The sequence below is a fragment of the Xenopus tropicalis genome, chromosome 4 (assembly GCF_000004195.4).
Source record: "Xenopus tropicalis strain Nigerian chromosome 4, UCB_Xtro_10.0, whole genome shotgun sequence".
Taxonomy (NCBI): domain Eukaryota; kingdom Metazoa; phylum Chordata; class Amphibia; order Anura; family Pipidae; genus Xenopus; species Xenopus tropicalis.
The window spans coordinates 60,089,883-60,116,666 of record NC_030680.2 but is presented as its reverse complement, the minus strand read 5'-3'; the positions used below and the strand labels follow the sequence as shown (position 1 = coordinate 60,116,666).

The 26,784-nt window shown below is 40.6% G+C and overlaps 3 protein-coding genes across 9 annotated transcripts in view; 2 read left to right on the top strand and 1 right to left on the bottom strand.

Annotated features, from left to right (window-relative positions):
• Positions 1-488, top strand: part of pmfbp1 (polyamine modulated factor 1 binding protein 1) — an 82,105-nt gene extending 81,617 nt beyond the window's left edge. For all 6 annotated transcript variants that reach the window (XM_004913625.4, XM_004913624.4, XM_004913626.4 and 3 more), the window contains one exon: positions 37-488. In XM_004913625.4, coding sequence (XP_004913682.1) covers positions 37-94 — 58 coding nt within the window. In that variant the 3' untranslated portion in view covers positions 95-488. The remainder of the gene's footprint in view (positions 1-36) is intronic.
• On the bottom strand, positions 330-20,974 carry dhx38 (DEAH-box helicase 38). Of its 2 annotated transcripts, none has more exons than XM_012962327.3 (26): positions 20,807-20,974; positions 20,108-20,483; positions 18,895-19,058; positions 18,725-18,820; positions 17,566-17,719; positions 17,105-17,223; positions 14,552-14,628; positions 14,299-14,454; positions 13,889-14,050; positions 13,069-13,176; positions 12,722-12,837; positions 8,818-8,955; positions 8,111-8,483; positions 7,888-8,028; positions 6,800-6,910; positions 6,575-6,691; positions 6,343-6,450; positions 6,127-6,239; positions 5,797-6,005; positions 5,527-5,681; positions 4,420-4,575; positions 4,197-4,331; positions 3,953-4,078; positions 2,960-3,055; positions 2,750-2,871; positions 330-1,287 (listed from the first exon to the last, which is right to left on the bottom strand). In XM_012962327.3, exons 2-26 carry the CDS (start codon positions 20,407-20,409, stop codon positions 1,203-1,205), a joined length of 3,639 nt encoding a protein of 1,212 aa, XP_012817781.1. In that variant the 5' UTR covers positions 20,410-20,483; positions 20,807-20,974; the 3' UTR covers positions 330-1,202. The 2 variants fall into 2 exon arrangements, with proteins under 2 accessions (XP_012817781.1, XP_002937626.2); XM_002937580.5 differs by having other exon boundaries at positions 20,843-20,974.
• Positions 20,975-21,064: 90 nt separating this feature from the next.
• Positions 21,065-25,632, top strand: dhodh (dihydroorotate dehydrogenase (quinone)). The gene is given in 9 exon segments (NM_001030404.1): positions 21,065-21,104; positions 22,728-22,940; positions 23,109-23,308; positions 23,394-23,476; positions 24,295-24,482; positions 24,561-24,674; positions 24,809-24,962; positions 25,051-25,210; positions 25,288-25,632. Coding segments are annotated over 9 exon segments (1,206 nt in total). The 5' UTR covers positions 21,065-21,083; the 3' UTR covers positions 25,361-25,632.
• Positions 25,633-26,784: the final 1,152 nt, after the last annotated feature.

Genomic DNA, 26,784 nt, shown 5'->3' with positions numbered 1-26,784 from the left:
GTTATAGTATTATGACATGTATTCTCTCTGCTGCAGGACCCTTCGCTCTGCCCGCCGTGTCTTTACCAGTCTTGGAAATCTACGGACAAAATGATGGGAAAATCCTTAACATTTATATGAAACCAATACTGGCACTGACTCACGACTAAAGCTTATACTGAAACCACTGAGGGGATTCTGTGCTGGCTGGGGTTTTATTTATCATATATAGAGACTGCGGTCAGGCTAACCTGTAAATATGTGTATAAGGGACAGCTGAATGCCTTGTTCAAGGAAATCCAAAAGTGAAGCTATACAGGGGACATACTATTATAAGTTATTTGAATCACTTTTTTTTTTTTTTGAAATGGATGGTCTTAACACTCTTTTGGAGAAGCAATACAGGAGGTTTGCACATTTTAATATGTCCCAGATTTCTGCTTGCTGCATCAACATTAAATTGTTTTTTTTTAAATATTTATAATTTTATAATAAATTAATCAGACTGATCGTTTCTCTCATTCTTTATGTAATGGAGACATCAGATGAATGGGACTCTGCATGTTAGGGAAGGCCTGTATGAGAAATGCAGTGCACAGGGGCTGGAATAGCCAAGCCAGAGCAAACCATCACCAAGCTGTCGGACTGTATAGCAAGAGATGACAAAACTCCCCTCTGCAAGCAGCCAAGCCTGAGCCAGAATCCCCGAGCTGCACTTCATCCCGTCAGCATTGTAGGAAAATCAATAATCAGCATTTAACAGTTGCGTTTTAGTCAATATACAGCACTTAAATTGGCTTCAAGCAGAGGGAGCTGCCGATAAGCCAACTGATCCACTTGTTGTGGGACTGCCTCTGACATTACGACACTCGTTAGGAGTTAATTATCATGTTAACACTAGTCTGTACTTATCAAACTGTCTATAAGATCAAGGTTTGCACTAAATATTATGGGCAAAAAGGAGGGCAGAGGAGCACAGTTGGCTAATTCCACCTTCCATACGTTCATTGAGCCTGTGTATTTGTAGAATTTTAAAAGGAAAGCACGCAGAGCCAAAAATTCAAGACATTATTGTTAAAAAATAACATTGTTCCACTTTACAATAAGGAAAATACTTAAACCCCTCTCCCACCCGCATTGTCCATTACACTCGAAGAACAAATGACATCTCGTCCCATGCAGATTTATCATATCCATGCCAGGAGGAAAAATGACATGAGGTTTCAAAGGCCAAACCGTGCAGGTGTGCGGCGGGGTGTCCCAGGTTCTACTTGATCTTTCCTTCCTGGCGTGTAAATTTTCAAAGACCTGGTGAAACATAGCATTAAAAAATCAATAAGTAGTCGCTGCTGCCTAACCATGGAACCAGTTAAGCTGCCTACACTGGATACTTTTCATCGTAGTATCTGTGCAATCAGCTCATGGCCCACTTACTCAGATATAGAGCTACCGTGTTTTCCCGAAAATAAGGCATCCTCCAAAAGTAAGGCACCCCCCCCCCCCTTTTCATCCCCCCCCGGAAAGTAAGTCACCCCCCGAAAATAAGACACCCACCTGGAAGCCGTCTAGCGATGCGACTTCCTGTTTCCCCTGTGCGCTGCCTGCGTGGTCTCTCTGGCGCCGTTATAACACATTGAGTGGTGACGGCGCGAGAGAGACCACGCAGGCAGCGCACAGGGGAAACAGGAAGTCGCATCGCTTAGACGGCTTCCATGGTGACGGCGCGAGAGAGACCAAGGTACCGGTAAGAACGAGAATGTTACACAGGAGGATCAGAGGACACAGAAATAACAGAGGGGGCAATAAAAAAAAGGCACATGAGGATCAAAGGGGGCAATAAAAAAAAAGGCACATGAGGATCAAAAAATAAGACATCCCCTGAAAATAAGACCTAGTGCATATTTTGGAGCTTAAAAAAATATAAGACAGTGTCTTATTTTCGGGAAAACACGGTATTTTATCCTCATATAAATGACTCACCTTTGTACAACACTCACAAATCTAACAGTTCACATTAATAGAACAATCTATGCCCTATCCATAGTTAACAAAAATGTGCAGCTGAAGAGCTATTCACCTCAGAATCATCCCTCCGCTGGGTGGGGGCAGTGACTCCCATAAACACTACAGTTGCTTTTTTTTACTTCCTTATATGATGTCACACGATACTGGCAGCAGACTTAACTCCTATTGGCTGTGTCTCCTGTCAATCTGACACTGCTTCCTGTGCTTGTGACAGAGTGCTGCAAATCTAACAGAACTGTGCTGAGTCTATTTGCCTATGCCACTGCAAGGGAGAAATTAACCAACTGGTTAGGAGTGCACAAGCCACCAAATAAATGGTCCAATAGGAAAACCTGGATGTGATGATGTAAGCATATAGGAAGTTCTCAGTGTGTCAGGTTCAAAATTGGCCACTCCCATCCCTTCAGAAAACTGATCAGAGAGACAGAAGGACTGATTTAACTGGTAGAAAAAATAGCTTTTACAGTGTCCTTTTGATTTTTTTTATGGAAAATTGATTTTCTGACACTTTGAGGGCATTGTTGGTGATTTAATAAGATTTGAACATTGAAGGTGAACAGCCTTTTTAAATTAGATTATCATGCACAAGGGCAAGAATTCTGTGTTGACCTATAAATTGTATCATTCTCATACCAGGGTTTGACCCAATGAAGTACCAATTTGGGGGCCCAATGCATAAAATTTACTATCCATCACGTATTGGTCATGCGGAAAGTAGGAGTGGAAATCCTCCCTCACAGCTCACCTTGCACTGCTAAGAATGTTCTTTTTCTCCTGCTCCTCTCTCCTGGCACGAAGCTGCTCCTCTGCCAACATCATTTCTTCCTCCATGGCAGATACTTCCTCCTTTGCACGGCGCCTGTTTTCCTAAAAGTTTTTTTTTATAAATTGTGAATCAAACTTCAGTTTATATATATATTAAAAAAAACAAATCTAAAATCACAGTAACACTTACCTGTCTTGTTTTCCCTGCATGCTTAATACTATAAAACATTGGACCCAGCTCTGCCAGCCATTCCCCATCCACAGCTGTGACACATTGCATGTATTCCTAGAAGGGTCACCAGGAAAGAAAATATTAGGACATTTCTGCATGGTCAGTTTTTTGGTGCTTGAAAGCAATGTCTGCTGGAAGAATGTGATTTGCTATAAAATACTAATGTTAGTTGGAGTATTACTAATAAGCATATTAATACATACCGTATATACTCGAGTATAAGCAGAGTTTTTCAGCACCAAAAATGTGCTGAAAAAGTTGCCCTCGGCTTATACTCGTGTATATACGGTTTTTGAAGATCGCATTAATTGCACAACCAAACCCCGCCACCCCGCCCAGCTGATTCTAGGTCTATGTTCAGCCTGTCAGGCCAGTTGCTGGCAAACACACCAGATTTCACCGCAGAAAAACGTTATTATGTATTGTCTATGAAGATTTTCATTGTATTTCTCTGCTGAAATGTGCAGGGTGTGCCGGCACCTGGGTGCAGGCAAGGAAGAAGACCAATGCCAGTGTAAGGGGCTGAACCGAGAATCAGTCCCATGTGGCATTAGCCTAAAGTAGCACAGTGGACTGTGTCTTGCATATACACCAAACACTCAAAAAACTCAGGCGTAAAAGAATAATGAAAAAATGTAGGGTTATCTATATAACCTTGGACATGGATTGCATGAGAAAGTGTCCAACATTACATTATTTAAATGGCCAGCTTGATAATGACAACACATAGTAATCTTTATGAGCCCTTTAGTCTAAAAGGTCTTTTACAGAAACATTATCACTTATAAGTCTGTTAGCAAATCCTTTATGTTTGCTGCATTTCTTTTGAATTGAATTCCTGAGCAGCCATATTGCCCTTTGATTCTGGATGCTGCTCTCTAGTGGCTAGTAAAGAGAAGAACACATATTCTTCTGAAACAATAGCAAAATGTATTTCTCGCCATTTCTTACCTTAGTGGTCATCACCAGCTCGTGGTAAACAATGTAATCTGGGGTATATCCCATCCCAAACAGTGAGCTAGTTGGGTGCAGATGGCATGGCATCCCAGTTCGTACATTCACGTACTCTCCAATCCCCTGCAAATAAGTTAAGATAAGAGGATTTTTTTTTTACAGTGACTGACTGGCAACATTACCTTTTTCTGTTCCCCATCTGCATGTTATACTGCCCTTCTTTCTTGATTCCAATACCAACCTTAAGCCTAGCAGCCTGGTGAAAATAGGCTGCACATATGCACTTTCTGACAATGTCCCAGTCTGAGCCACAGGATGAGAGAGACATTCTCTGGGAAACCATGATGTCCTTCAACTGTGCCCGAACTTCACGAACCTAAGTACACAAGGAAGATGCCTGTCACATACACAGAGGCCTTGTAATCTAGCATGGCTCACTCGCAATGTGTAGCAAAAACACACACCTTACGCATTGCCTTGGCATGGATGAAGTGCTGGTTGCACCATCCACTGGAGTAGTTATTGTTCTTCCACTGCAGGAAGACATTCAGATATGTCAAATGGTCACTCTCTGGAACAGCAAACTTCTCTCTAACCTGGTCACTCTCCTCCTCGCGTCCCTAGCAGAAAAGATAGACAGAGGAATACCTAATAAAGAGGATGCATCCATTTTGAAAAGACTTTCATAATAAAACAAATCTCCCGAATTGCAAGTGGGCGAGAGAAAGGTACGCGCATGGTTCACTAAGAGGAGCATACAGACTGCTATACAGAGAACTTGCACTGATGCACTTTATTTCAATATATAGTGCAAGCTCTTCATTTAAAATTCATGAAAATGTATATGTAACACTTGGGGCCAGTATCATCAAAGTCCAAATTTCGGATCATTAAAAGTACAAGTCCAAAAAATTCGGATTAAATACGAAAATTTCTGATGGCCATTAATTGCACAAAGAATTGTATTGTTGTCGTACGAAAATATCATGGTATGACCCGAAAGTTCAGAAATTTTCATATCTGAACAATCGTTAATGGCACGAAAAACTTATGCACTGAAGGTTCAAAGTCAGATTTTGGAAGTCTCCCATAGGACTCAATGGCACTCTGCAGCTCCAACCTGTCCCAAGGAAAGTCTCCCATAGGGCTCAATGGCACTCTGCAGCTCCAACCCGGCCCAAGGAAAGTCTCCCATAGGGCTCAATGGCACTCTGCAGCTCCAACCCGGCCCAAGGAAAGCCTCCCATAGGGCTCAATGGCACTCTGCAGCTCCAACCCGGCCCAAGGAAAGTCACGATACGGAAGCTTCAATGAATCTGAAACTTTCACACAATAAATATGATTTTGTCGCACAAATTTACACAAAGGACGAAAAAGTTGCGGATATTAACGAAAAAAAGTCTTTAAAAAAATCTTCTATAAATTAGAAAAAATAAAAAAATTTTGTAATCATACTAATTCGTACATTGATAAATGTGTCCCTTAGAGTACAGTTGTGTTTTCATGATTGATCCTTTTAAAAACGGAGACCTTGATCAAAAGAACACAAACTGGACACCCTATAAAATTACCTTAGGTCTATAGAATATTGCTGGCACAGACAGCATAGACACCACAATAAGGATTTCAGAACTGCAGCCCATATCACAAGATACAATAAGCATTTTAGAGAGAGCTGGGTCCAAAGGAAATTCTACCATGAGCCGACCGGTAGGTGTAAGGGCACCTGTTTAAAGAAGAGAGATGTTTTATTAGAGAAAAAGAAAATAGCAACTAGGGAGGAAGGATACAAAAAGAAGAAGATATATTTAAGGCCTGCATGTTCGGAATAACATACCAACCTGTATTATCAAGAGCTCCAAGAATCCAAAGCTGGTACATGGAATTCAACATGTTGTCCTCTGGGGGAGGATCCATAAAGTGAAAGAGAAGCAAGTCCTGAACCCCCAGTGACTTGAGCAACAGAACGACGTTAGAGAGATTTGTGCGCTGGATTTCTGGAACTGTAGTGTGGAGCAGCTCATTCTTATAGGCACTCTGTGTGTACAGCCTGCCCAGCCAAGAAGAGGAGTGTGTCACAAAAGGATTCAAAGTACTGCTGAGATTTAAGCACTTGTAATAAAACTAATCATATCAGGGGAAGGTAGTGGCATAGCACAGCATAAACTTACCTATAGCACTGTCCAGGGCCTGTTCTGCCTGCTCTACCTGAGCGCTGGTTGGCATTTGCCTGGCTAATAGGGTAAATCTGCAGAGCATCCATTCCAATGCGGGGATTAAATACCTATTACATTTGCAAATAGTTTTGTTAAAACATTAACATTCAGACTGAAATGCTTGCAGGATGATCATTTTGCTCTACTAATAACTCAACAGAATACACTCACCTTTAATTTGCAGTAGCCTGAATCTATCACAAACATGATGCCATCTACAGTCAGGGATGTCTCTGCAATATTTGTGGCCACAATGCATTTTCTCACACCATCTGGAGCCTGTAAGTAAAAGCACAGACATTAGCATTTCTAAATAACACTGGCTATAGAAATGCTATTTTATGGCTATTCTTGTCTAGCTCCACATTTTTTTTGCCTCCAATCAGAATATTTCCAAGCTCACCTTTTGGAAGATCTTGGCTTGCAAGTCAGATGGTAACTGAGAGTAGATTGGTAACACAGCCAGAGGTGGTGCACTGTCCAGTTCCTCCAGGCGTTCAACTATCTGATCTGATGTCACCTGTTGGTTGGAAAACGGGGGCGCATTACATCACATTGCTGTTTAAGTAAACAGTGTCTTCTCTTCATCGGCAACTGCAAGGAAAAGCCATAGTGGCCCAGATCTCACCTCAATGTCCTCCTGACCAGGCATGAAGATCAGTATATCACCTGCAGCTCCAGATAAGTGGATTTGTAGAGCTTGTTTTACAGCAGCTTCCACATAATCCTCCTGGGGAGTCTGCACAAGAGAAAAAGATGAGAGGGAAGGGACACAGAAAATAATGGCAGTAACTAAAGCAGATCAAGGGGTACAAATAGGGCAATGAAACAGATAATACATGCACTCAAAGAGAGAAGGACTGGAATGGAAAAGTTTCAAGTTAAAAATAAAGGCATGGGAACAAAAGTAGGTGACACAGGGATTGAGATTGCAGATGTAATCACTTGTACAGGGGAGAGGGAGAAGACTAAGTAGCCAGAGGGCATAATGTGAATAGAGAATGACTGTACCCAGACAAGAATTACAAGATTTTTTTTATCATGGGATAGATTTATGGGATATTTATTCATTTTCCTGGTAACTGCTTCAATACAGTTATCAATACTGGGCACTTGCACTTCAGGAGCTTTCCTCTTCCAGGCAACTAAATGGATTCTACCATGAATGACAAGGGGCAAAGTTTATCTACCTGTCAAAGTAGTTCTTGGTTAAGAATAAGGAAAGCAAACTAAGAGGCCCCCTATACTCTCCATGATACATTTCTTATGTGCAAACTTCTTCTGAAACGTGGGTCAGTTCATGCTGCTGTTTGGAACACATCACTGCATACTAGCTAAGCTTATAGCTACATCTGCTTTAGCTAGGATCAGGAGACAGCTATCTCCAGCCCAAGTTTGCACAGAACTAAAGTATCAGAGGCAATATGAGGCAACAGCTGCACCTCTAACACCAATAAGCTGACCCAAACAAAATAAAAGCTCATCAAGGCATCTCATCTTCATTGGAAGCCATTTGCTTAAACAAACAAAGCTGAGCTAAAACAATAACATTGCCCGTCATCCACAAAACAGACCCCCATACCCTTTATAATGTGATAACTGCTGCCAAAATACCATGTAAAGCATTAAGCCCAAAACCCACTTTAAGAGAAAATAAACTTTACTTTAAGAAAAAGGAAAAATCAAAAACAATGTCTTACTATAAAATGTATTTACCTTGCTAAACAGGATGTCAACAGGGAATGTACGTCCTGGTATATAAAAAATTGGAACATTGCCAAAGAAAGTTGCAAATTTATCAGCATCCATTGTGGCTGAAGTCACTATCAGTTTCAAATCAGAGCGTCGGGTAACAACCTGCAAAACACACAGTTAGATAAGCAATAGGCCACTTACTTCATAGGGGTGGTTAACAGTTAACTATAAAAAAATCTCTTACCTCCCGCAGGAGCCCAAACAGCACATCTGTGTTTAATGAACGTTCATGGGCTTCATCCATAATTACAGCACTGTAGTGGTCAAGGTCAGCCTCACGCAGACACTCACGTAACAGTATTCCGTCTGTCATGTACTTAATAAGAGTTTTCTCTGAAGTGCAGTCCTCAAATCGGATAGCATAGCCCACTTCTTCTCCAAGGCTCACTTGCATTTCTTCACTGACTCTCTTTGCCACAGACATGGCTGCCACTCTGCGGGGCTGGGTGCAGGCAATCATACCATAATCCGTATACCCATCCTCATGCAGGTACTGAGTCAGTTGGGTAGTTTTCCCACTACCTGTTTCCCCCACCACAATGACAATGCTATTATCTCTGTAAATACAACATGGGATTCAGATCATGGATAGCTCTGAGCATCAAAGATAAAGCAGCACAAAAAGCAATGGAACAAAAAAAAAATAAGAAAAGCAACAGGGTTTATTTACATGAAGTTGATGATGGACCTTTCCAAATTAAAGTTCAATTGAATATTTTATGTTACATATAGAGCAGCTTTGTTTTGTCCATGCAACATTTCCCATTTTCATGGCTCTAAACACTTGGCATTATCCACAAGTAAAGTCTATGGAAAAACAAGGCTGGTGGGACTTGTTAGATTTAACAGTGGTTTGATATTCCTCCAGCAATTTTTTAAAACAGCAATTACCTTATGATTGTAAGCAGTTCCTGCTGTACAGCGAATATGGGCAAGTACTGCCTCTGCTCCATCAGACTCTTCTTGCGGGAGAAGTCACTGCTTGCCTCACTGCGCTCCCGCATGTGGTCAGCGAATTTCTGCTCTGCCCTGTAAATACATTATTCATTCACACTATTACACAGTAAAAGGTGATTTTGTGTGCTCTCTGTGCAATAATATAATAAAGCCTTTGGTTCAAGCACTTAATGGCTGTATTTGTACACAGACAATGGTCTCTGGGAGTTTAAAAAAAAAAAATCACAGGTCAGCAAATACTAAAAAAAGGTCTTCTTATTTAATACAGGCTGCTACATGTTCCATTTACATTATTGCCTTTCCTTAGGTATTCTGATGTGGTGGTGCATCCAAATGCCAGTTTGATCACAGAATGGAAAAGACATATCAAACAAATATAAGGTGGGGGAAGTCCAGATCCCTTATCTAGAGTCTTTTATATACAGGTTTTATGCTGCTTTTTTGTGGGGGTTTTTTGTGTACAACAGCATGGCAACATAAGTGTTAACTCAATTCAGACTATCCATTGAGTCTGTAAAATGAAAATCAACATCAAAACCGAATGCAGGGGAAAAAAAACAAAAAACTATTTTCTAGGTTGCCCTGTACGAAAATCCACCATACAGTTACAGTTTATTTGAAAAAAAGACACCTATACATCAGGCCCAATGTATGTACTTTTAGACTGTAAGCTCTTTTGGGCAGGGCCCTACACATCTGTGTATATTGTGACATGCTGACTGCCTGTACACGTAATTTTGGGGGAATTAGCAATGGTAGGCAGGCATGCAGAGGATCTGGAGCATAGAGACAGGGACACCACGTCTTCAGGCAAAACACAGGTTTATTTTAGGGCAAATTCTTCCCAACATAAAGCCTAAACACAGTTCATCAACATACAGTTCATGGATATGATTTGTCCCTTCTTCAGGGCTCTCAACTTCCAGAGTAACTCACACTCAGGCTTCTCCTTAAGCCTTGCTGACTCCTGTCAACTCTCATCCGCCTGGTCACGACTCCCTCTGCTCCTTACAGTGGCAGGAGGCACCCCCAGCTCCTCTGGGAGTTCCTGACACAGGCAGGCAAACCTTCCTGCCCTGTGCCCCGCTTTGAAAGACCTTACTCAGTGACTCCTGGTACTTCTCTGGGTGACTCCTCACTTGGTTACCGCTCCCTCTGCTCCTTGCAGTGGCAGGTGTCACCCCCAGCACCTCTGGGAGTTCCTAACACAGGCAGGCAGCCTTCCTGCCCTGTGCCCTGCTCTGAGAGTGACCCGAGTCAAGAATCAATCTCCAACTCTACTCCCTATGTAATCACACAGCCCTTTTTTATTTGCTGCTCACCTGCAGCCTAATCAGGCAGCTACCTGCAGCTGGCCAACTGAAAACATTAACTGGAGTACAGAATGGAAGTTCTTTCCTGCTCTCCCTCCAATCACTCCAGGGACCTATTAATTTGGCTTTTCCTAAGCCAGTAATTTAAACAAAGCATTACCTGCTGTAAAACCAGGCATTTTATCTGATGATACTTGTATCCCACCTTTAACACTGGTGGAAAACACACCAAATAATGATCTTTTCCATTGCACCTCTCACAATATATACAGAGAGAGCAACAGTTAGCAAGATCAGTGTTTGTATTCTTATTATAGATTTACACTCAAAATAATATAAAAATATCATGGCAAACAAGGAAATTGCTCGCCCATGTGTCAACACCTATTTTGGAGGTGTACGTTTTGTGCATTGGCACATAATTTACTTATTGGTGCAAATCTGTATAGCTCTTACCCCTCTGTGTGGCCCCCCACCTGTCTGGCTGCTTTGATGGCTTACTCTTGTGTAAGCTTTAAATGGTATCAGTACTGTGATTAACTGCCCCCCCTGCATGGTTCTCACCTCAGATTCAGGCTGTAATCAGGCTGTATTGTTTAAATATGTAATCCCCTGTGTTGTTCACACCTTTTAATCTCTGCATTGTTCACCCCCTGCAGTGTTCACACCTCAGGCTCAGGCTGTAATCACCCCCATTGTTCCCCTGTTCACACCTCAGGAGCAGTAGAAACCCACAAATAATCCCTGCACACTACAAAAAGAACATATACTGAGGTGGTACTGCAATTAAAAAGTTTTTTAATATATAGTTATTGTGCAGACTGTAGGAGCAGTGCCAGCATTGTGTCACTGTAGGCTGCCTGTGTGTGCCACAGGCACACAGGCAGCATAGGGCAAGCAGAGTATGGCACACACAGGCAGGGTAGGGAAGGCAGAATATGGCACACACAGGCAGGGTAGGGCAGGCAGAGTATGGCACACACAGGCAGGGTAGGGCAGGCAGAGTATGGCACACACAGGCAGAGTAGGGCACACACAGGCCAAGTTTGGCACAAACCAGCCAAGAATGGCACACACAGTGAAAGTATGGCACACACAGGCAGGGTAGGGAAGGCAGAGTATGGCACACACAGGCAGAGTATGGCACACACAGGCCAAGTTTGGCACAAACCAGCCAGGAATGGCACACACAGTGAAAGTATGGCACACACAGGCAGGGTAGGGAAGGCAGAGTATGGCACACACAGGCAGGGTAGGGAAGGCAGAGTATGGCATGCACAGGCATGGTAGGGCAGGCAGAGTATGGCATGCACAGGCATGGTAGGGCAGGCAGAGTATGGCACACACAGGCCAAGTATGGCACAAACCAGCCAAGAATGGCACACACAGTGAAAGTATGGCATGCAGGCAGGCAGAGTATGGCACACACAGGCAGGGTAGGGAAGGCAGAGTATGGCACACACAAAGGCAGGGTAGGGCAGGCAGAGTATGGCACACAGGCAGGGTAGGGCAGGCAGAGTATGGCAGGTTTTTGCTGTACTACAACCATTAATATGGGTATGGTCATGTGATAACATGGGTGTGGTTTCAAGTGGGTGCGGTTTCAAAAAGGGGAGTGGTCAAAACTGGCTTCCATTATCGGCCCTCCACCACGTAGGTCGGAAAAATTCCGGCCCTCGGTACAACAGAAGTTGGACAGCACTGCTGTAATAGATCAAGCTTAGCCAATTATCTGCATTTTGCTATGGCTTTTAGATGAGACGTGATGTTAACTGTTGACATCCAGGATATTTAACAATGGAGTCTAAACTAAAAGCATTAAGACCACAGAAATAACTTTTCACAGTGGGCTAGGAAAAGCACACAATTTTCTTTTGAAGAATAACTTTTTCCCCAGTCAGCAAACTTAAGGCCAGTCCATAAGCAGTGTTGGCTCCATTGCTCTTAGCCTACATTTTTTTGCTGAGTGCAGCTATACAGAACATTTTTTGGTCAATCTCTGCTCCGTGTAGGTGCACTGAGGCCAAAGCTGTGCCTGTCAGTGAAGCAACAGGAAGCTGCTGATGGGATAATACAAAACACAGGCAAAGAAAAACAGAAGATCCACCAAGTGCGACTCTGACCTAACAGAGATAGTAATGTAGCTTTAAATTATAGCCTGGAAGTGGATTTAGAAAAGATTTTAAAATATTAACTTTAAGTGTGGGAGCAAATGATGAACGCCAAGTTGAATAGCTGAAATGGATGGTTGTGCTTTAGGATAAATATATTGGGCATAAGGATAATACAATGCCTGGTAAGTTTTTCAAACCAGATTGATTAGGGGATAACAGGTGATATTCCAAAAATATGGTTACAATTCTCTTGATAAATTGTCTCAATCCCTGGTTATGCTTCAGGCATTTTTATGGTAAAATTCTTTTTATTTTGTACGTAACATAAAATAAATATACTTGTCCTTTTTGTTGCATTTTAGTCTGGTAATGTAGCAGCTATGAAAGCATGAATACTGTTAAACATCTTACTTGTAATCAACTGCTCCATCCTCTGCAATAGGCTTGTCAGGTTCATCAACTTGCTTCTTAACACCCATAATGTCTCCAAGCTTTGTTCCAGCCAATTCCCAGTGTTTGTGCTGAGCCTGAATCAGAGAAACTCACATAAAGGTTGCTTCACGTATCTTAATTTTACACCTTCAGGAGTATCTGCACCCTAATGGACTTTAGGCCAACCCTCCCCCCAGACTTTAGGTTGAGCTCCACCAGCCTCTGAGCACCACCAGGGTGTCCAGCCCCACAGTTTGGTAACTGCTGATTTACACTATATTCCTAATCATACAAATAAAGCACTGAGTTGTTTTCTAATGCCTCACCTTTTTACGCTCCTTTTGCTCACGGTGCTTGCGAACCAGCTGACTGCCTTTGCGTGCAATAATGGCCAAATCAGAAGTTGCATCACGCACTGGAATCACTGGTTCTGGCTGAAAAGGGGGAGAGCAGTTCATTCTAATCATTAATAGATTGCCCCTGACCAACAGCATGTTCAACAGCTACTTGCCAACAACATTTTTCTTATCTCTGTTCCACAGAGGAAGATAACTTCTAAAGGGAAAATTTAAATACTTTAAATGTATTTAGTTTTCATTCTGATGTTTCCTGATACTCCTTAATGTAAGTGTAGACATAATGAGACTTTTGGTCAGATGCATGCCAGCTGCTTTATTGGTGAAACCTCTGCCTGGTCTCAGGGTGCTTTTAAGCAATGTCTTTTTACTGAAACATTTTCATGGTTAGGAAATGTGCTGGTAAAAATCCGGTTGCCACCCTTAGCAGAACATTATACACTAAATAATGCATCCTAAATGTGCTTAATACAGTAAAATACCAATGCAGATGTGTTTAATGGTATGTCCCTGTATAGGCTGCAAGCAAACAGAAGGTGTTCTTTCATTAACACTGTATTTAGAAATTCTCTTAATGGGCAGTTAGGGCCAGGCAGCCTAAAAATAAAACTTGGTTTAAAGGGGTCAAATCAGCAGCTTAAATCTCTCAGGATATAACCAGCTTAAAGTCGCAACTTAATATTTGCATTAGAATATATACAACAACCCTTTAAAAGGATGTTCACAATAAAACAGAACTTTTAGCATGCTGAAGACCTTCACATTCTGAGTCAATCTGCAACTGACCTACCTGTTTGGTAAATACAATGCGACCATCGAGGAAGGGGGGCACCAGATTATGCACAAGGAGATGAACTTTCGCTGCATTATCCTCCTCAAAATCCTCATCAACCTCCAGCCTCTGTACTACTCCACTGGTCAGCATGCGGTTAGTTTCCCAGCGTTCATTATCCTGGAAAGAATGTGGATTAATGAATCTGTTACAACAACATAGCTTTCATCAACTTTAAGTCCACTAAAAATAAAAAACAACAGTATATAAGAGTTAAATAAAGTGATATTTTATCAGGATCTGAAGGCCCATGAAAACTGCAAGGAAAGAACTATTGGAAAGCTGTTCTCTTGAAGGTAAACAGCATTTAAAAGAGATATATAATGGTATCCAAAAGATAAAAAAGTGACAATAATTGACAATTTTACCTCATTAATTTGCCTCCTCTGAGCAGACACCCTTTTACTAGTCTGTTTCTGAAGTTGCTGTTCCCGTTTCTTTACATAGTCTTCAGACGTGGAAGTCAGTGCATTGTGAGACTCATCAAATCCTTCATCCATCATATACCAGTCTCTATCTGCTTGCTGTGGAGAGAAGAATGCAAGTTTAAGCATTCAACAAAAATAAATAACTGAATTTAGAAGTAAAAAGAAATTGTCAGGTGGAAATAGATCTACTCACCCGCTGATCGTCCTCCCATTGCCGTTGCTCCTCCTCGGACATAAAGTTAATCTTGTCATCGTCACTGTCTTGCTTTCCTAAAAGAGATGACACAGCTATAAAATCACACGTATGTACAGACATATGAACAAAGTTGACATTTATGAAGTAGTGTGACATTTTGTGATATTAATGACTAAAAGCTGCAAGAGAGCAATAAGAGAATATATTGTGTAGTATTTCTGTGTAAAGATATGCACCTTTGTGTCAGAAATAGAAATAAAGGGGGTGCACTATCTACAGTCTTTTTATCTCCAAATAGGCAGTAATAGCATAAGTATAGTGGTAAACCACTCTCCAGATGGTGCAGATGGGTACTTACAGACCCTCCCCTCTTACAATACAGCACATCACAGTCCGTCTGACTCTTTTTATGAAGCCTATTGGTGAAACACGTCAGGCGTGACATCATAACCATCAGGAACCCACAGTGGAAAAGAACACTGCCGTTTATCATCTACCCTTTCCATAGAGACCCAAGCTGTGGGGCGACTGGTTTTTACATGGTAAAATCTTGGGAAGTTGAGAGAGTATGGTGAATACATTCTTGTTTTAGAAGTGGATTGTGATATGCTGTATTGGAATGGGGGTTTTGTAAGTAAAAAAAAGGGAAAGTTGTGCTCAACCACTAAATTCTAAACCATTAGGTGAGGTTGTGACCACAAAATACATATAGACAACAACAAGAAATCCTCTGCAATCACCCATTCTCAATATATATAGGACATTCTGTGCATTAAGCTACCAAGAAATGCCCCCCACCTCCACTTTAAGCAAAACAGGGATTGCTTGTCCATATCTATGTCAGCACTATTGGGGAGATTCACTAAGACCCGAACGCTCCGAGCGTATTCTCGCCATTTTTTTCGCGCTCGCGACTTTTTAGCGCGGCCGCCCGACTTTTTTGCGTGCCCACGCGAAAAATTTGGAAAGGCTCTGCCGCTGTTTACAATGGTCAGTACGAAAATTTCGTGACTTTCGGGTCGCCAATACCATATTACCAGATTTTCTGGAAAGATCCAACATCCTGGTAAGGAGGCAGGAAGCATTTCTAAGCTTATATTTTGAACTTTTATAGGCATATTTATACCTATTACTAGTATAATTCTACTGTACAGCGCTATGTACATAAAGTAGTGCTTTATAAATAAGCACTTATAATATAAGTTATACATACATACATAAAATTGTAGAAAAAAAACAAGTGCAGTAAACTTTAAATTAACCACACTTTTAGACATTCATAAATAGCAAGTTCAAATGCAGAATATGAATGCTTTTGTAATATACAACATACCTGAACATTTGACTAGAGCAAAATATTTTAAGAAGGCAAAATTGCAGCATAATCAACTGTAGCAGTTCATACACTGTTTTGTTATGTTTGAATTATGTGCATGGCTATTGTATCTATCAACCCTACAAATTCATTCTTTAAATGCCTTCTCGCTGTGAATACTACAGTGAAATACTTAGTGCTTGTGTAACTGTCTCTACTTCCTTTCTAGGAAAAAGCTGCAGGCCTGCCTAACTTAGGTAAGGGATCTATATTACACTATTTGGAGCAGCGTAATTGTCTCACAGGAAGTTGACTAGAATTAATAAACCATTATATAAAAGAGTTATTTATGTTTACTACACTTCTTCCAGCAGAGATATGCATCTCATTTTGTTCTTAGGATGGAAAAAGTAAGAAAGTAAAAGTAACAATGCTTGACAGAGACAGAGCAATTCAAATCGCTGAGTGTTTAAGAATCCATACAGCAATTATATAAGATATAAATTTCAAATTGACAAATTGAAATATCACAATGTATGTTTGTATAAGATGGTAAATGAGATTAAATTGGGTTAATCTTTAAAAAAAGAAAGTAATTTCTACAATGGCAACTGCTACAGCATCTTTATATAAATTGCTGTTAGCATGTTTTCCCTATCCACCACCATTGGTCTTCTATTGGTCTGACCTCGACTTGTATAAGACAGTAAAACTTAAGAAGTAACATTTATAATGCAAGCTATTGTACCTGAAATATTATACCTTACTAATACATACTGTCTGTAAATAGTAGCACTACATATATGTAAGCATAAAGGTAATATAAAAGCATTGGAGACAACATTTCTGCATCATTTTCTCGCTACTTCCAGTCCCATTATAGGGGGTTGCAAGTATATTTACTAAGATGGACTGGATACTAGATCAAAAAGAGGATTAGTAACAGATGCACTAGGTTTTTTTGTTTTTTTTTACAGGAAGGCACTCAATGGCTGTTGACATACAAAAAAAATGATTCCACACTGTTGTAGAAGGTAAAGAATTAAATTATTCTAAGAATCACTTCAACATACAAATTTTAAATCACTGGCAGACGTATATATATATCTGAATATAGCTTATATCTTACAGAGGGCTGCAGATTTCTATACTACTATATGAATATTGCTGCCAAATAACTACAAGTGTACACACATGTAGATCCTTCACCACAGCATTACTTCCCTAGCTCTTACCTCTTCCTTGAGAAAGACGAGGGGTGGATCCAAGGTGCCGTCGGTCAGAGGCCCACTCATTGTATTTGTAAGATGGAGTTGGAAGGGGAGATTCTTCACTATACCGACCCCTCTCTGACCTAAATTATTCAGAGGGAGAAAAAAGTGACATGACAGGTAGATGTGTCATCTTGGTTCAAAACAGTCCCAAAATGGAAGCATGTAGTAAAGTGTAGCTTTGTGTTATTATTTTACTTTTAGGGCAAGAAAACATATTTTACAAGTAACCAATGAGTTAAGTTGCAGGATACTTGTCAGACTGTTTTAGGGCTGAGGAAAGAACTGCTGAAGTCATAATGCACTTTTTGGAATGTCACCACTTCCCATGGCATTAAAGGGTGTTTCACCATCACCGCAGCAGACAGAACACAGCCTGCTTTCTTGCATGGGGTCTCAAATATTCATGGACAAATTTATCTCACCTCTCCCTTCTTGAACTCTCACGCTCACTCCGATGACTTTTTTCAGAATCTCTGTTTGATGGTGCAGGAGAAGGGGACTCCCACTGAGAGCGTTGAGAACTCCCATATCCACTATCATCTTCCTCCCAGCTTGAGCGAGAGGGCGTTGATGCATCTAGAGATCAATAATATCGAAAGTGTTACATAAACATAAAATGTAACAAGGCTGGGATTCATTGCTACTGCATCATTCCTTATGGCTTTTACTGTTTAGATAGTATTTTATTTTAAAGAGGTTTGTGTTTTATTAGACCTTCTCCACAGTACCCCACTCTGCACATTTGCTTTCTTTCCACTGAGTGGATGTGAGTAAAACATTATTGTACACTATACACATTATTACACTATTCTTTATATTTTATTTATCTTTAGGAGCACTAAAGTGAAATATACCAATTTTAAGCTGTTTTTCACATTCTCTATCAGGGCTGCTGAGCTGATGACCGCAGGGTTAACTGAACATACAGGCAGCATTGAAAATGAAAAACCATTTGACATAAAGCTATGTGTGCTACCATTTGATTTTAGAATGCTGACAGTTGGAGAGAAGGAGCATTGTAACTAATATTTCTGAAAACTTCGCTTCCTCCTTCCAATACAGTTTTTCTGGTATCACCAACTTTGACTATATATATATCACCTTTAATAAGAGTGGCACACAATACTGCAGTAAAGCAGAAACCTTGCCAGCCTCCAATATTTTATGTTTAATTACACACTGCTTGAATCTCATTGTTGAGGACATTAACCAACTACATAAAAGAAAGTACAATAAGAAGCTTCTATAATCTGGCTGTTTAAACATTTGTTTTTACATAAACTTTTTTTATTTTTATGTACAGATTTTATTGCGCTGAAAGAAGTTAACAAAAAGGAGAATGTTCTTCTTCTAAGCTGTTTGAGGTCCTTCTAGTATCTCGATTTTTTGTCTATTTGCAGATATATCTCAGAATGGAGAATGGGGTAGAAAAGATATGTGCTCTTTGCAGAGCCTAATTAAAACCTAGATTTCTACAGCACTGGCTATAACTGCCTAAGATGGTGTAATTGTGTAACATGTTGTTTATAAAAGAAGCTTTTATCTTAGAGCCCCTGTCACTTTATGATTCCTCAAACTTACCTCTAGGTTTGTGCCTTGGGCTCTCAGGCTCACTGCGCCTTCCACTTCTTTCTGATCCACTATCTCTCTCTGACCTGTTACGACAGCTGCGATCCTCTAAAATTACAGTTGGGGCACAATTATTCACATGCAAACATCAATTGCTCAGACTGCTTAATCAACTGTAGTACCTCTTTCTCTACCCCGCTCCTTCCTCCTCTGGCGATCATCCTTGGATGAAGCATATACCCCATGCTCTCGCCTTTCACGTTCTCTCTGACGGTTCCGAGCCAAGAATTCCTCATTTACACCACCAGTGTATGATGGAGTCTCCACACGAGGTGTCCTGTAATGTCTTTTAAACAGAAAACAAAAACCACAGCTTTAAAACCAGACAAGCTTTAAACAAACCATGTGTGGCCTTCCTACTAAATCAGCAGTAACAGCAAAAAAAAAAAACAAATCCTCTTAATAACATGGTCTAAAAATTACAGCCATAATATATGTCAGTATCATACACCCCTGGCTCAGGTTTGTATTGCTTAGTTTGCCTATGAACGTCATAGTACTGCCATACAATTGAGTACCTGTTACTATCCATCCCAGTTTCCCTTTAAAAGCGATTCCGCAGGCCAGTGAAATGCACATTACACTTCAGAGCTCTCCTAGAGCAGCATAGAAGGTTGATGATGTGCAGAGGTCAGGAAGAAAAAACAGCTTGGTGCATGCGGGCTGGCAAAGCAAGGGGAAGTGATGGAGGGAAGTTTAAAATGGCAATCATAACTAAAATACGAGTCTATCACTTTCAAGATAACTAGCAAAAGTAAAAGGGCATCCAGAATGAAAAAAAAGCAGTTCAGTGGGCACAAATAACTAAACTACAGGTGTTTTTATGCATGCACACCTTTCCTTCTCCTTTAAAGTAATTAAAATATAATGTACTGTTACCTGCACTTGTAAAAGTTGTGTACTTGCTTAGAAACACTACTATAGTTTAAATAAACAAGCTGCTGTGTAACCATGGGGGCAGCTACTTAAATTCAAATAGGGCTAAATGGCACACGCTACATAGCAGATAACAGATAAGCTTTGTAGAATACAATGATGTTTTACAGAGGTTATCTGTTATTTGCCATGTAACCTGTGCCATTTGGCCCTAATTGAAAAGCCACTGCTATGGCTACACAGCAGATTTGTTTATATAAACTATAGTAGTGTTTCTAAAGCAAACACACCAATTTTACCAGGTCAGGGCAACAGTACATAATATCTTACTTTTAAGATACTTTTAATAATTACTTTGATACATTTTCATTTGTTGGTGTTACTGTAAAATTCTAGAGCTATCAAACATTATTTGCACTGCATAACCATTACTCACTCTACCTAAAGTCAAATCATTACCTGTCCCCATGACTCCCCCGACTCAGCTTATCATTAGGTCTGTCAGGAGACCTGTCTCTCTCCTCCCAATCCCTTGAAGAGACTTTGGACTTCTTTTCTCCTTCTTGCTGTTCTCTTTCTTCTCTCTCTTTTCTCTTCTGAGCAGCAAGCAGGTCCAGGCCTAGCAGTGAGGAACGTGGGGCTGGTGCTTTAAACACATGCTGCTCATTGCTGGAGCTCTTCTTCTTCTTTATCACTAATCCCCCAGCTTCCAGAGACGGGTCACTACCTTCCAGCCTGTGCAGAGACAGATCATCCTCCATGTCTCAAATCACTGGCTGGTCTCCTAATACACAGGGGCACGAACACCAAACACTGAATTCCAACTCAATATTACCTGAAAAAGAAGGCATAGAATCTAAGAACATACAATGCAGTGTAAACTCCCCCTGGCATACTGGTGTTAAATATCCAATCCTCCAGTCAAGCATATATTAACATAAGCTATAGAATCAATCTGTCATTTATCAGGAGCCTTAGTCTCTTAGTTTTTTTTTTCGTCATACAAAACGTTAAGCAACAGAGAAGGACAATATGTATGGCACGCTAAAGACATATTTGCAAAACCCATTCGTTTGTTCCCAAGTATAAAGAGACAATATACCATCGAAGAGACAGCCCTAAACTAGGGGTGTCTCTGGTTACCTCTAAATAAAATACCCCTAATTATCCCCAGGTCGCGGTGCAATGACGTACATCAAGCAGGTCCCGAGTGGCTTTCGGTTCGCAGGTGTCCTCACCATCTTGGTCCCATCTACAGTCCTCCTGCCGGGTCTGCGCGTGTCATCTGTTTACTTCCGGTGTTCCCGGCCGGGAGTGACGTAGTTACGATGCGTTCTGCGCATACGCATCATTGCCCTTTTCAAAAATGGGGTCTTTCTAAGTATATCCGGTCACGTGGTTCGCTCCAGACTCTATTTAGCCTTTGTGACTGAAGATGACAGGCGCACAGTTGAAAGTGAGTTTGAGTTCTGTTGTTATAAATGTAGTATAATTTCATTTATTTAAATGTATTTATTTATTTGGCTAATGAGCTAAACTTGGAGCGCGTAACACTTCCCTACGTACTTTCCCTGCATACTGCATATTTAACAATGCATCTGTTCATTCGGTCACCCATGTGCCCTTCACTCTACTGCTCCTGTCTTTCACATTAGGCTTGGGCGATGCCATTTATGGCAGGGTGGAAGGATCCCTTTGGGTGAAAAGGTAGATGAGATTACTGAATTAAATGTATTACTATATACAACTGCCAGACCCAACTTTCCAGCTTTTTGCCTTGACTGGGCTGTCATTCCTTTCTGTCTCTCCCTATTCCAGCAACTAACAGAGAAAGAATTGTTTGTCCTTGATTTTTTTAAACTGAGAATCCACACAAGTGACTAGACACAATTCTATGTAACAAGATACAAATGAATAGGCAATATCTGCCCTATAACCTATGGCTATTGAGAAGGAGTGATAAAACACAATTCTTGTTACAGCCATGAATATATAGCAGAATATGTCATTCTCATGTAGGGCACAGACCCAGTGACAAAGTATTCTCAGGTATTATTTTCAAGCATTGCCAACTGCACACAATGCCTGCCTTAATGATATTAGTTAGGCCTACTGGAGATCCTTAACTGTTAGAATGAAATGGGTGTTTTGGCACATGATTTCTACTAATCAATAGTTTCAGTGTTAATTTCTGGGGTTGCTGATGTGATGAACAAAGAGAATTTGACAGTGAGATGCTAAGATGTTCCTAGTTGTGGTATTTGACCTTAAATTGCAGGGTCAGCAAAGTTTTTGGGGCCCTAGATTTAGTAAGGTCTAAAGGAGACATATTGAATGAATGGATAAAACCCTAATTTTGTAGGCAATTATGAATAATATATGGTGCTGGTTTCACATTGGTCTAAAATTGAATACAGTCTGTAAAAATGGCCCCTGTATTGGAGCTCCCTATAGATCCTCTCAGGTCTCTGTCTGTGTTTGAAATGAAGGGTGAGTGTGTCCTAACGGTCCCTGCTAGATGCACAGCAGAAGGGGGATAGCCAATCACAGCCCTGCACTCACACAAGCACAGACAGGCTTCAGTTCCCTATCAGGTCAGCCTAGCTGCTGATTGGTTCCTATCCTACAGTGCCTGTACTGAAAGTCACCGGCTCCCCTGCACATCCAGAGAATTCAGCCAGCAGGAAGTGGAACACATGGTCAGGGCTAGTGGGGTTTTGAGGGAATTTCTCAATAAATCAGTCCAAAACACAACTTTTTTAAGCACAATCCTTATATATTTAGGAGTATAATTAATTGGTACATTCATCATTTTTATATATGTCTCCTTTATTCACATATTTGGAATTAAAAGTTAAGTTTTGAACTTTAAAAATTACTTTCCTGGTTAAAGTGGGTGCATTTCGTTGTCACTTTCTAATACACACAATTATTTGTTCCACTTAATTCTCATTTGGGTGAGGGAGGTGCAGTCAAGCAATTACATACTGTTGGTAAAGATACCTTAAGAAAAAAACCTAGGGTGCCTTTTAAAACCAAGTCACAGTGGGAATAACTTAGTGTTGCTTCTATTTTTTAGCGCCGGCTGAAGGATGCTTTGATCGTACTTGGTGGAGGTGGCTTGCTCTTCTCCTCATTTCTGACCATAAAGGGAGATGAACATTTCTATGCACAATGTTTAATGCCAATCATGCAGCGCCTAGTAAACCCTGAATTAGCACATATATTGTCTGTAAAGTGTGTTTCTTTGGGTTTGGTGCCATTTTGCAAACACCATAATTCAGAACGACTGGTAAGTACAGCAATTTACAGTTTCCCTTCACAATTTCTGTTCTTTAACAAACACCTATGTAACACTGTATAAAAATGCTCTTTAGGTCAGCCCAAAGCTTTAGGTCTATGCAAGAAATATTCCCATTGTCTTTTACAAATGGATTCAGTGCATTTTTCTTTTATTTAGGAGGTAAAAGTTTTAGGCCACACTTTCCGGAACCCAGTAGGTTTAGCTGCTGGCTTTGATAAACATGGAGAAGCTGTAGATGGGCTCTTTAAAATTGGGTTTGGATTTGTTGAAGTTGGAAGTATTACCCCAAAACCCCAGGATGGAAACCCTAAACCAAGAGTATTCCGCTTACCACAGGATGGAGCAGTCATCAACAGGTAAAGAAAAACTGATCTCTCTCTGTTTTTTTTTAACTGATCAAGGCGGGCATAAAGCCTACATCTCCCTGTCCTGATCCTCCAGGTATGGATTTAACAGCCATGGTGTGGAAGTGGTGCGGCAGAGACTGCTTGAGCGGAGAGAAAAACAGAAGATGCTTACAGCAGGTGTTTATAGATTCTCTTAGAATCACTAAAAGGTGTTACTTTCCAATATCCATGTATTATTTCTTTATACTGTTTTGTAGATATCCAGTTCTTTCTGCCCCTTCAACAGCCTTATCACCCATAATCTTAAAATCTGTGGTTAATGACAGCAAACTTTACTTTCTTCAGTGTGGGCTAATTAGAAACAAGCACACACAGCTCCAAAAAGTGATGTCACTGCTAGGCGCCTTATCCTATTTTCATTTGGCTGGTCAGAATAGAGAGCTGATCAGCAGGATCCTTTCAAGAGGATCTAAAATGAGGCTGTCACTTGATTGAGCAATTAGATCTTAAATCCACTAAACAGCAGAAAAATAAACTTCTGTATCTGTAATCTGTATTGGAAACTGACAGAATAATTGAACTTTGTAGGAAGCTTTTACTTTCCTTGTAAAAGGCATCTTTTGCCCTAAATTAATTTTCGCCACTGGAGGTGTGGATTAACAGAGGCCGCTCTCCGGTTAGGGTAATCAATAGGTTTTTTTCCCACAAAAATGCCCCCTGCAGACCACTCCTGATGCAGGCAGACATATTTAGCAGCTCCCATGCATCACATAAAGGGCAGAAAGTTGTGGTTAAATTTTTTTGTGCCAAAATATGTCTGCTCGCACCTTTGATGATGGAAATAATTTTAGTATGACAGATGTCCAATTTGTAATGTTTCAGTCATCCTTATCTGCTGTCCTGACACCGTTTCCTTCAAACTGTTTTCCCACAAACCAGTCAGGCATTTTACCTATTGCTTTCACACTGTGGTTTACCATTTGGCTCTATTTCAGCTGGCATGCCACTTGGTATTAACTTGGGAAAAAACAAGACTTCGGAGGATGCAGCTGCTGATTACACGCAAGGGTTGCAACAGTTGGGATCTTTGGCTGACTATTTGGTCATTAATGTGTCAAGCCCCAATACTCCTGGTCTAAGGAATCTACAAGGCAGGGACCAACTGCGCAAACTGCTGACTGAGGTTGTACCATGCATTTAAGCCAGCATAACACAGTACCTTATTTTTATTTCAGGAATTTGTAACAAGTCTTCCTATTAGGTTGTCAAATCCAGAAATGCTCTTCAGTGTGACCCCAAGCCAGCTTTGCTTGTGAAGATTGCACCAGACCTGTCCATGCAAGATAAGGAGGATATTGCAAGTGTAGTGACAGAGGTATGAGGCTGGTTTTATTCCATGCGATTAAGTATGCTGCTGCCCTTTTGTGATAATTATTGCCAATAAACAAAATGTCAAGTTAGAAGTAGGCAATGGCTAATTCTGTGACTATACCATCATTGTCCTCCCAGGTTGGCATTGATGGCCTTATTATTTCTAATACAACCATCAGCCGCCCCAGTTCACTTCAGGACCCCCAGAAAAGTGAAGTAGGTGGACTAAGTGGAATTCCCCTTCGTGACCTGGCCACTGAGACTGTGCGTGAGATGTATGCCTTAACTGCAGGTAGAAACTTATTGTGGGATCATGTTCATTTAAATCCATTGTTTTATATTCCAGACTGATCTGTATTTCTCTGCTTATGTTGTTAAAGGAAAGATACCCATCATTGGAGTTGGGGGTGTGTTTAGTGGCCTTGATGCTCTGCATAAGATCCGTGCTGGAGCTTCTTTAGTTCAGCTGTACACCGCACTTACTTACCAGGGCCCCCCTGTTGTTGGTAAAGTCACAACGGAACTTGACCAGCTGCTTGTGTAAGCAATATTAGTTATAAATGTAATATTTCTCTGTACTTTTTTTATGCGTTTAAACTGTCTCTCTCTTCATTTAGTGAACAGGGATTTGCTTGTGTGTCTGATGCAGTGGGAGCTGATCACAGAACTAATGCATCACCAGTGAAATAGGAAGTGTTCACTTGACACAGGGATATAACAAGGAAGTCGTCTTCTGTGGAGAACAGCACCCTTTATAGCCCATGAGATTGCTTACCCCGCTATATTTTAATTATTGGTGGCTGCACAGACAATACAATATTTCAGATGGACGCCAAATACTTTGTATATGAGCATATGGAACCCATGGAGTAATTCCTGTTATATTGGATGATTCTTGGGAAGGGGACCATGCAGATTGAATATTAAGAACCTATATTATTAAATTTGTAATAAAACTAAAACATATTTGTCCCTTTGTTTCCATTTTTAAAACATATGTATATGTTAGGTGGAAATCACATTTGGGAGTATGCTTTTAGTAGGTACATTGTAGCAAGAAGCGACTGCAGCCAAGTAGTATTACTGTAGCATTTCATACATAGTATGGTAAGCCTGGGCTTTACACATCTGATCATCCAGTACTAGATACCAGCATTTGCAGTTAGGAAATGCCTCTTCAAAAGAAAAGTCTTACATTTGCTTCCTAAAATTCCCTTTGCTTTGCATAGGAAATGATAAAGGTATTCCATCAACCAAAATGCTTTTGTTATAGGTCTGTTTAAACAGTATGCACAATACTTAAATGTGCTCAACTGTAAATGTTGGCATAGCATAATAAATATGATTTTGCACCATTAAGTGCAGACCTCCTGAATATGCCACAATTCTTAGCCCGCATTATATGCAGCTCCCCTATACTATTCTGTGTTAAACCTGCCCTACATTTACATGAAATGTAGGAACACATATCCAACTCTCCTCTGCAAAAGCCTGGGGCTTGACCCCACAATCTACTCTGCTAATTTTCTTGCAAATATGAGACTACAATATTTAAATACCAGGAAACATGCAGCCTGCTAAACAAAGCACAGTGCAAACAGACATTGCAAACATAAAATACGTTAGACCTAGGCAAGGTAAACACGCTTCCAATAAATGACTGATAATTGATGCTTCAAAAGAAGTCACTGGATAGTGAATAACCAGGTATCCTTTTGTGCTAAGTAGCTCATATTTCCCATTAACACTTGGATACAAAGGTGTACTCAGTGTGCAGAGCTTTAGAGTGTACTGCAGTAAAACATTGTCTAAATACTGTATTAGTGAGGTTTTGGGGCTCCCTGGCTGTAATGGGTACTTTGGCAGAACTGATGGGTCCATTTGGGCTACACGAAAGCAATAAAATGTACTTTTTTTTAGACTGCTTCAAACTAGACATGTTGCATTGCATACATAATAATATGGCCTCTGGAGAAGATTATCCTTCATTTTGCCACTGCAGATTTAGCTTTAAATAATAAAAAAAACCTTTAAATAATAAAAAAAAGGGCAGTCCTAAATGACTCTCTGATTGACTGTTCCAAATGACAAGCTCTGTGATACTTAAGTAACAA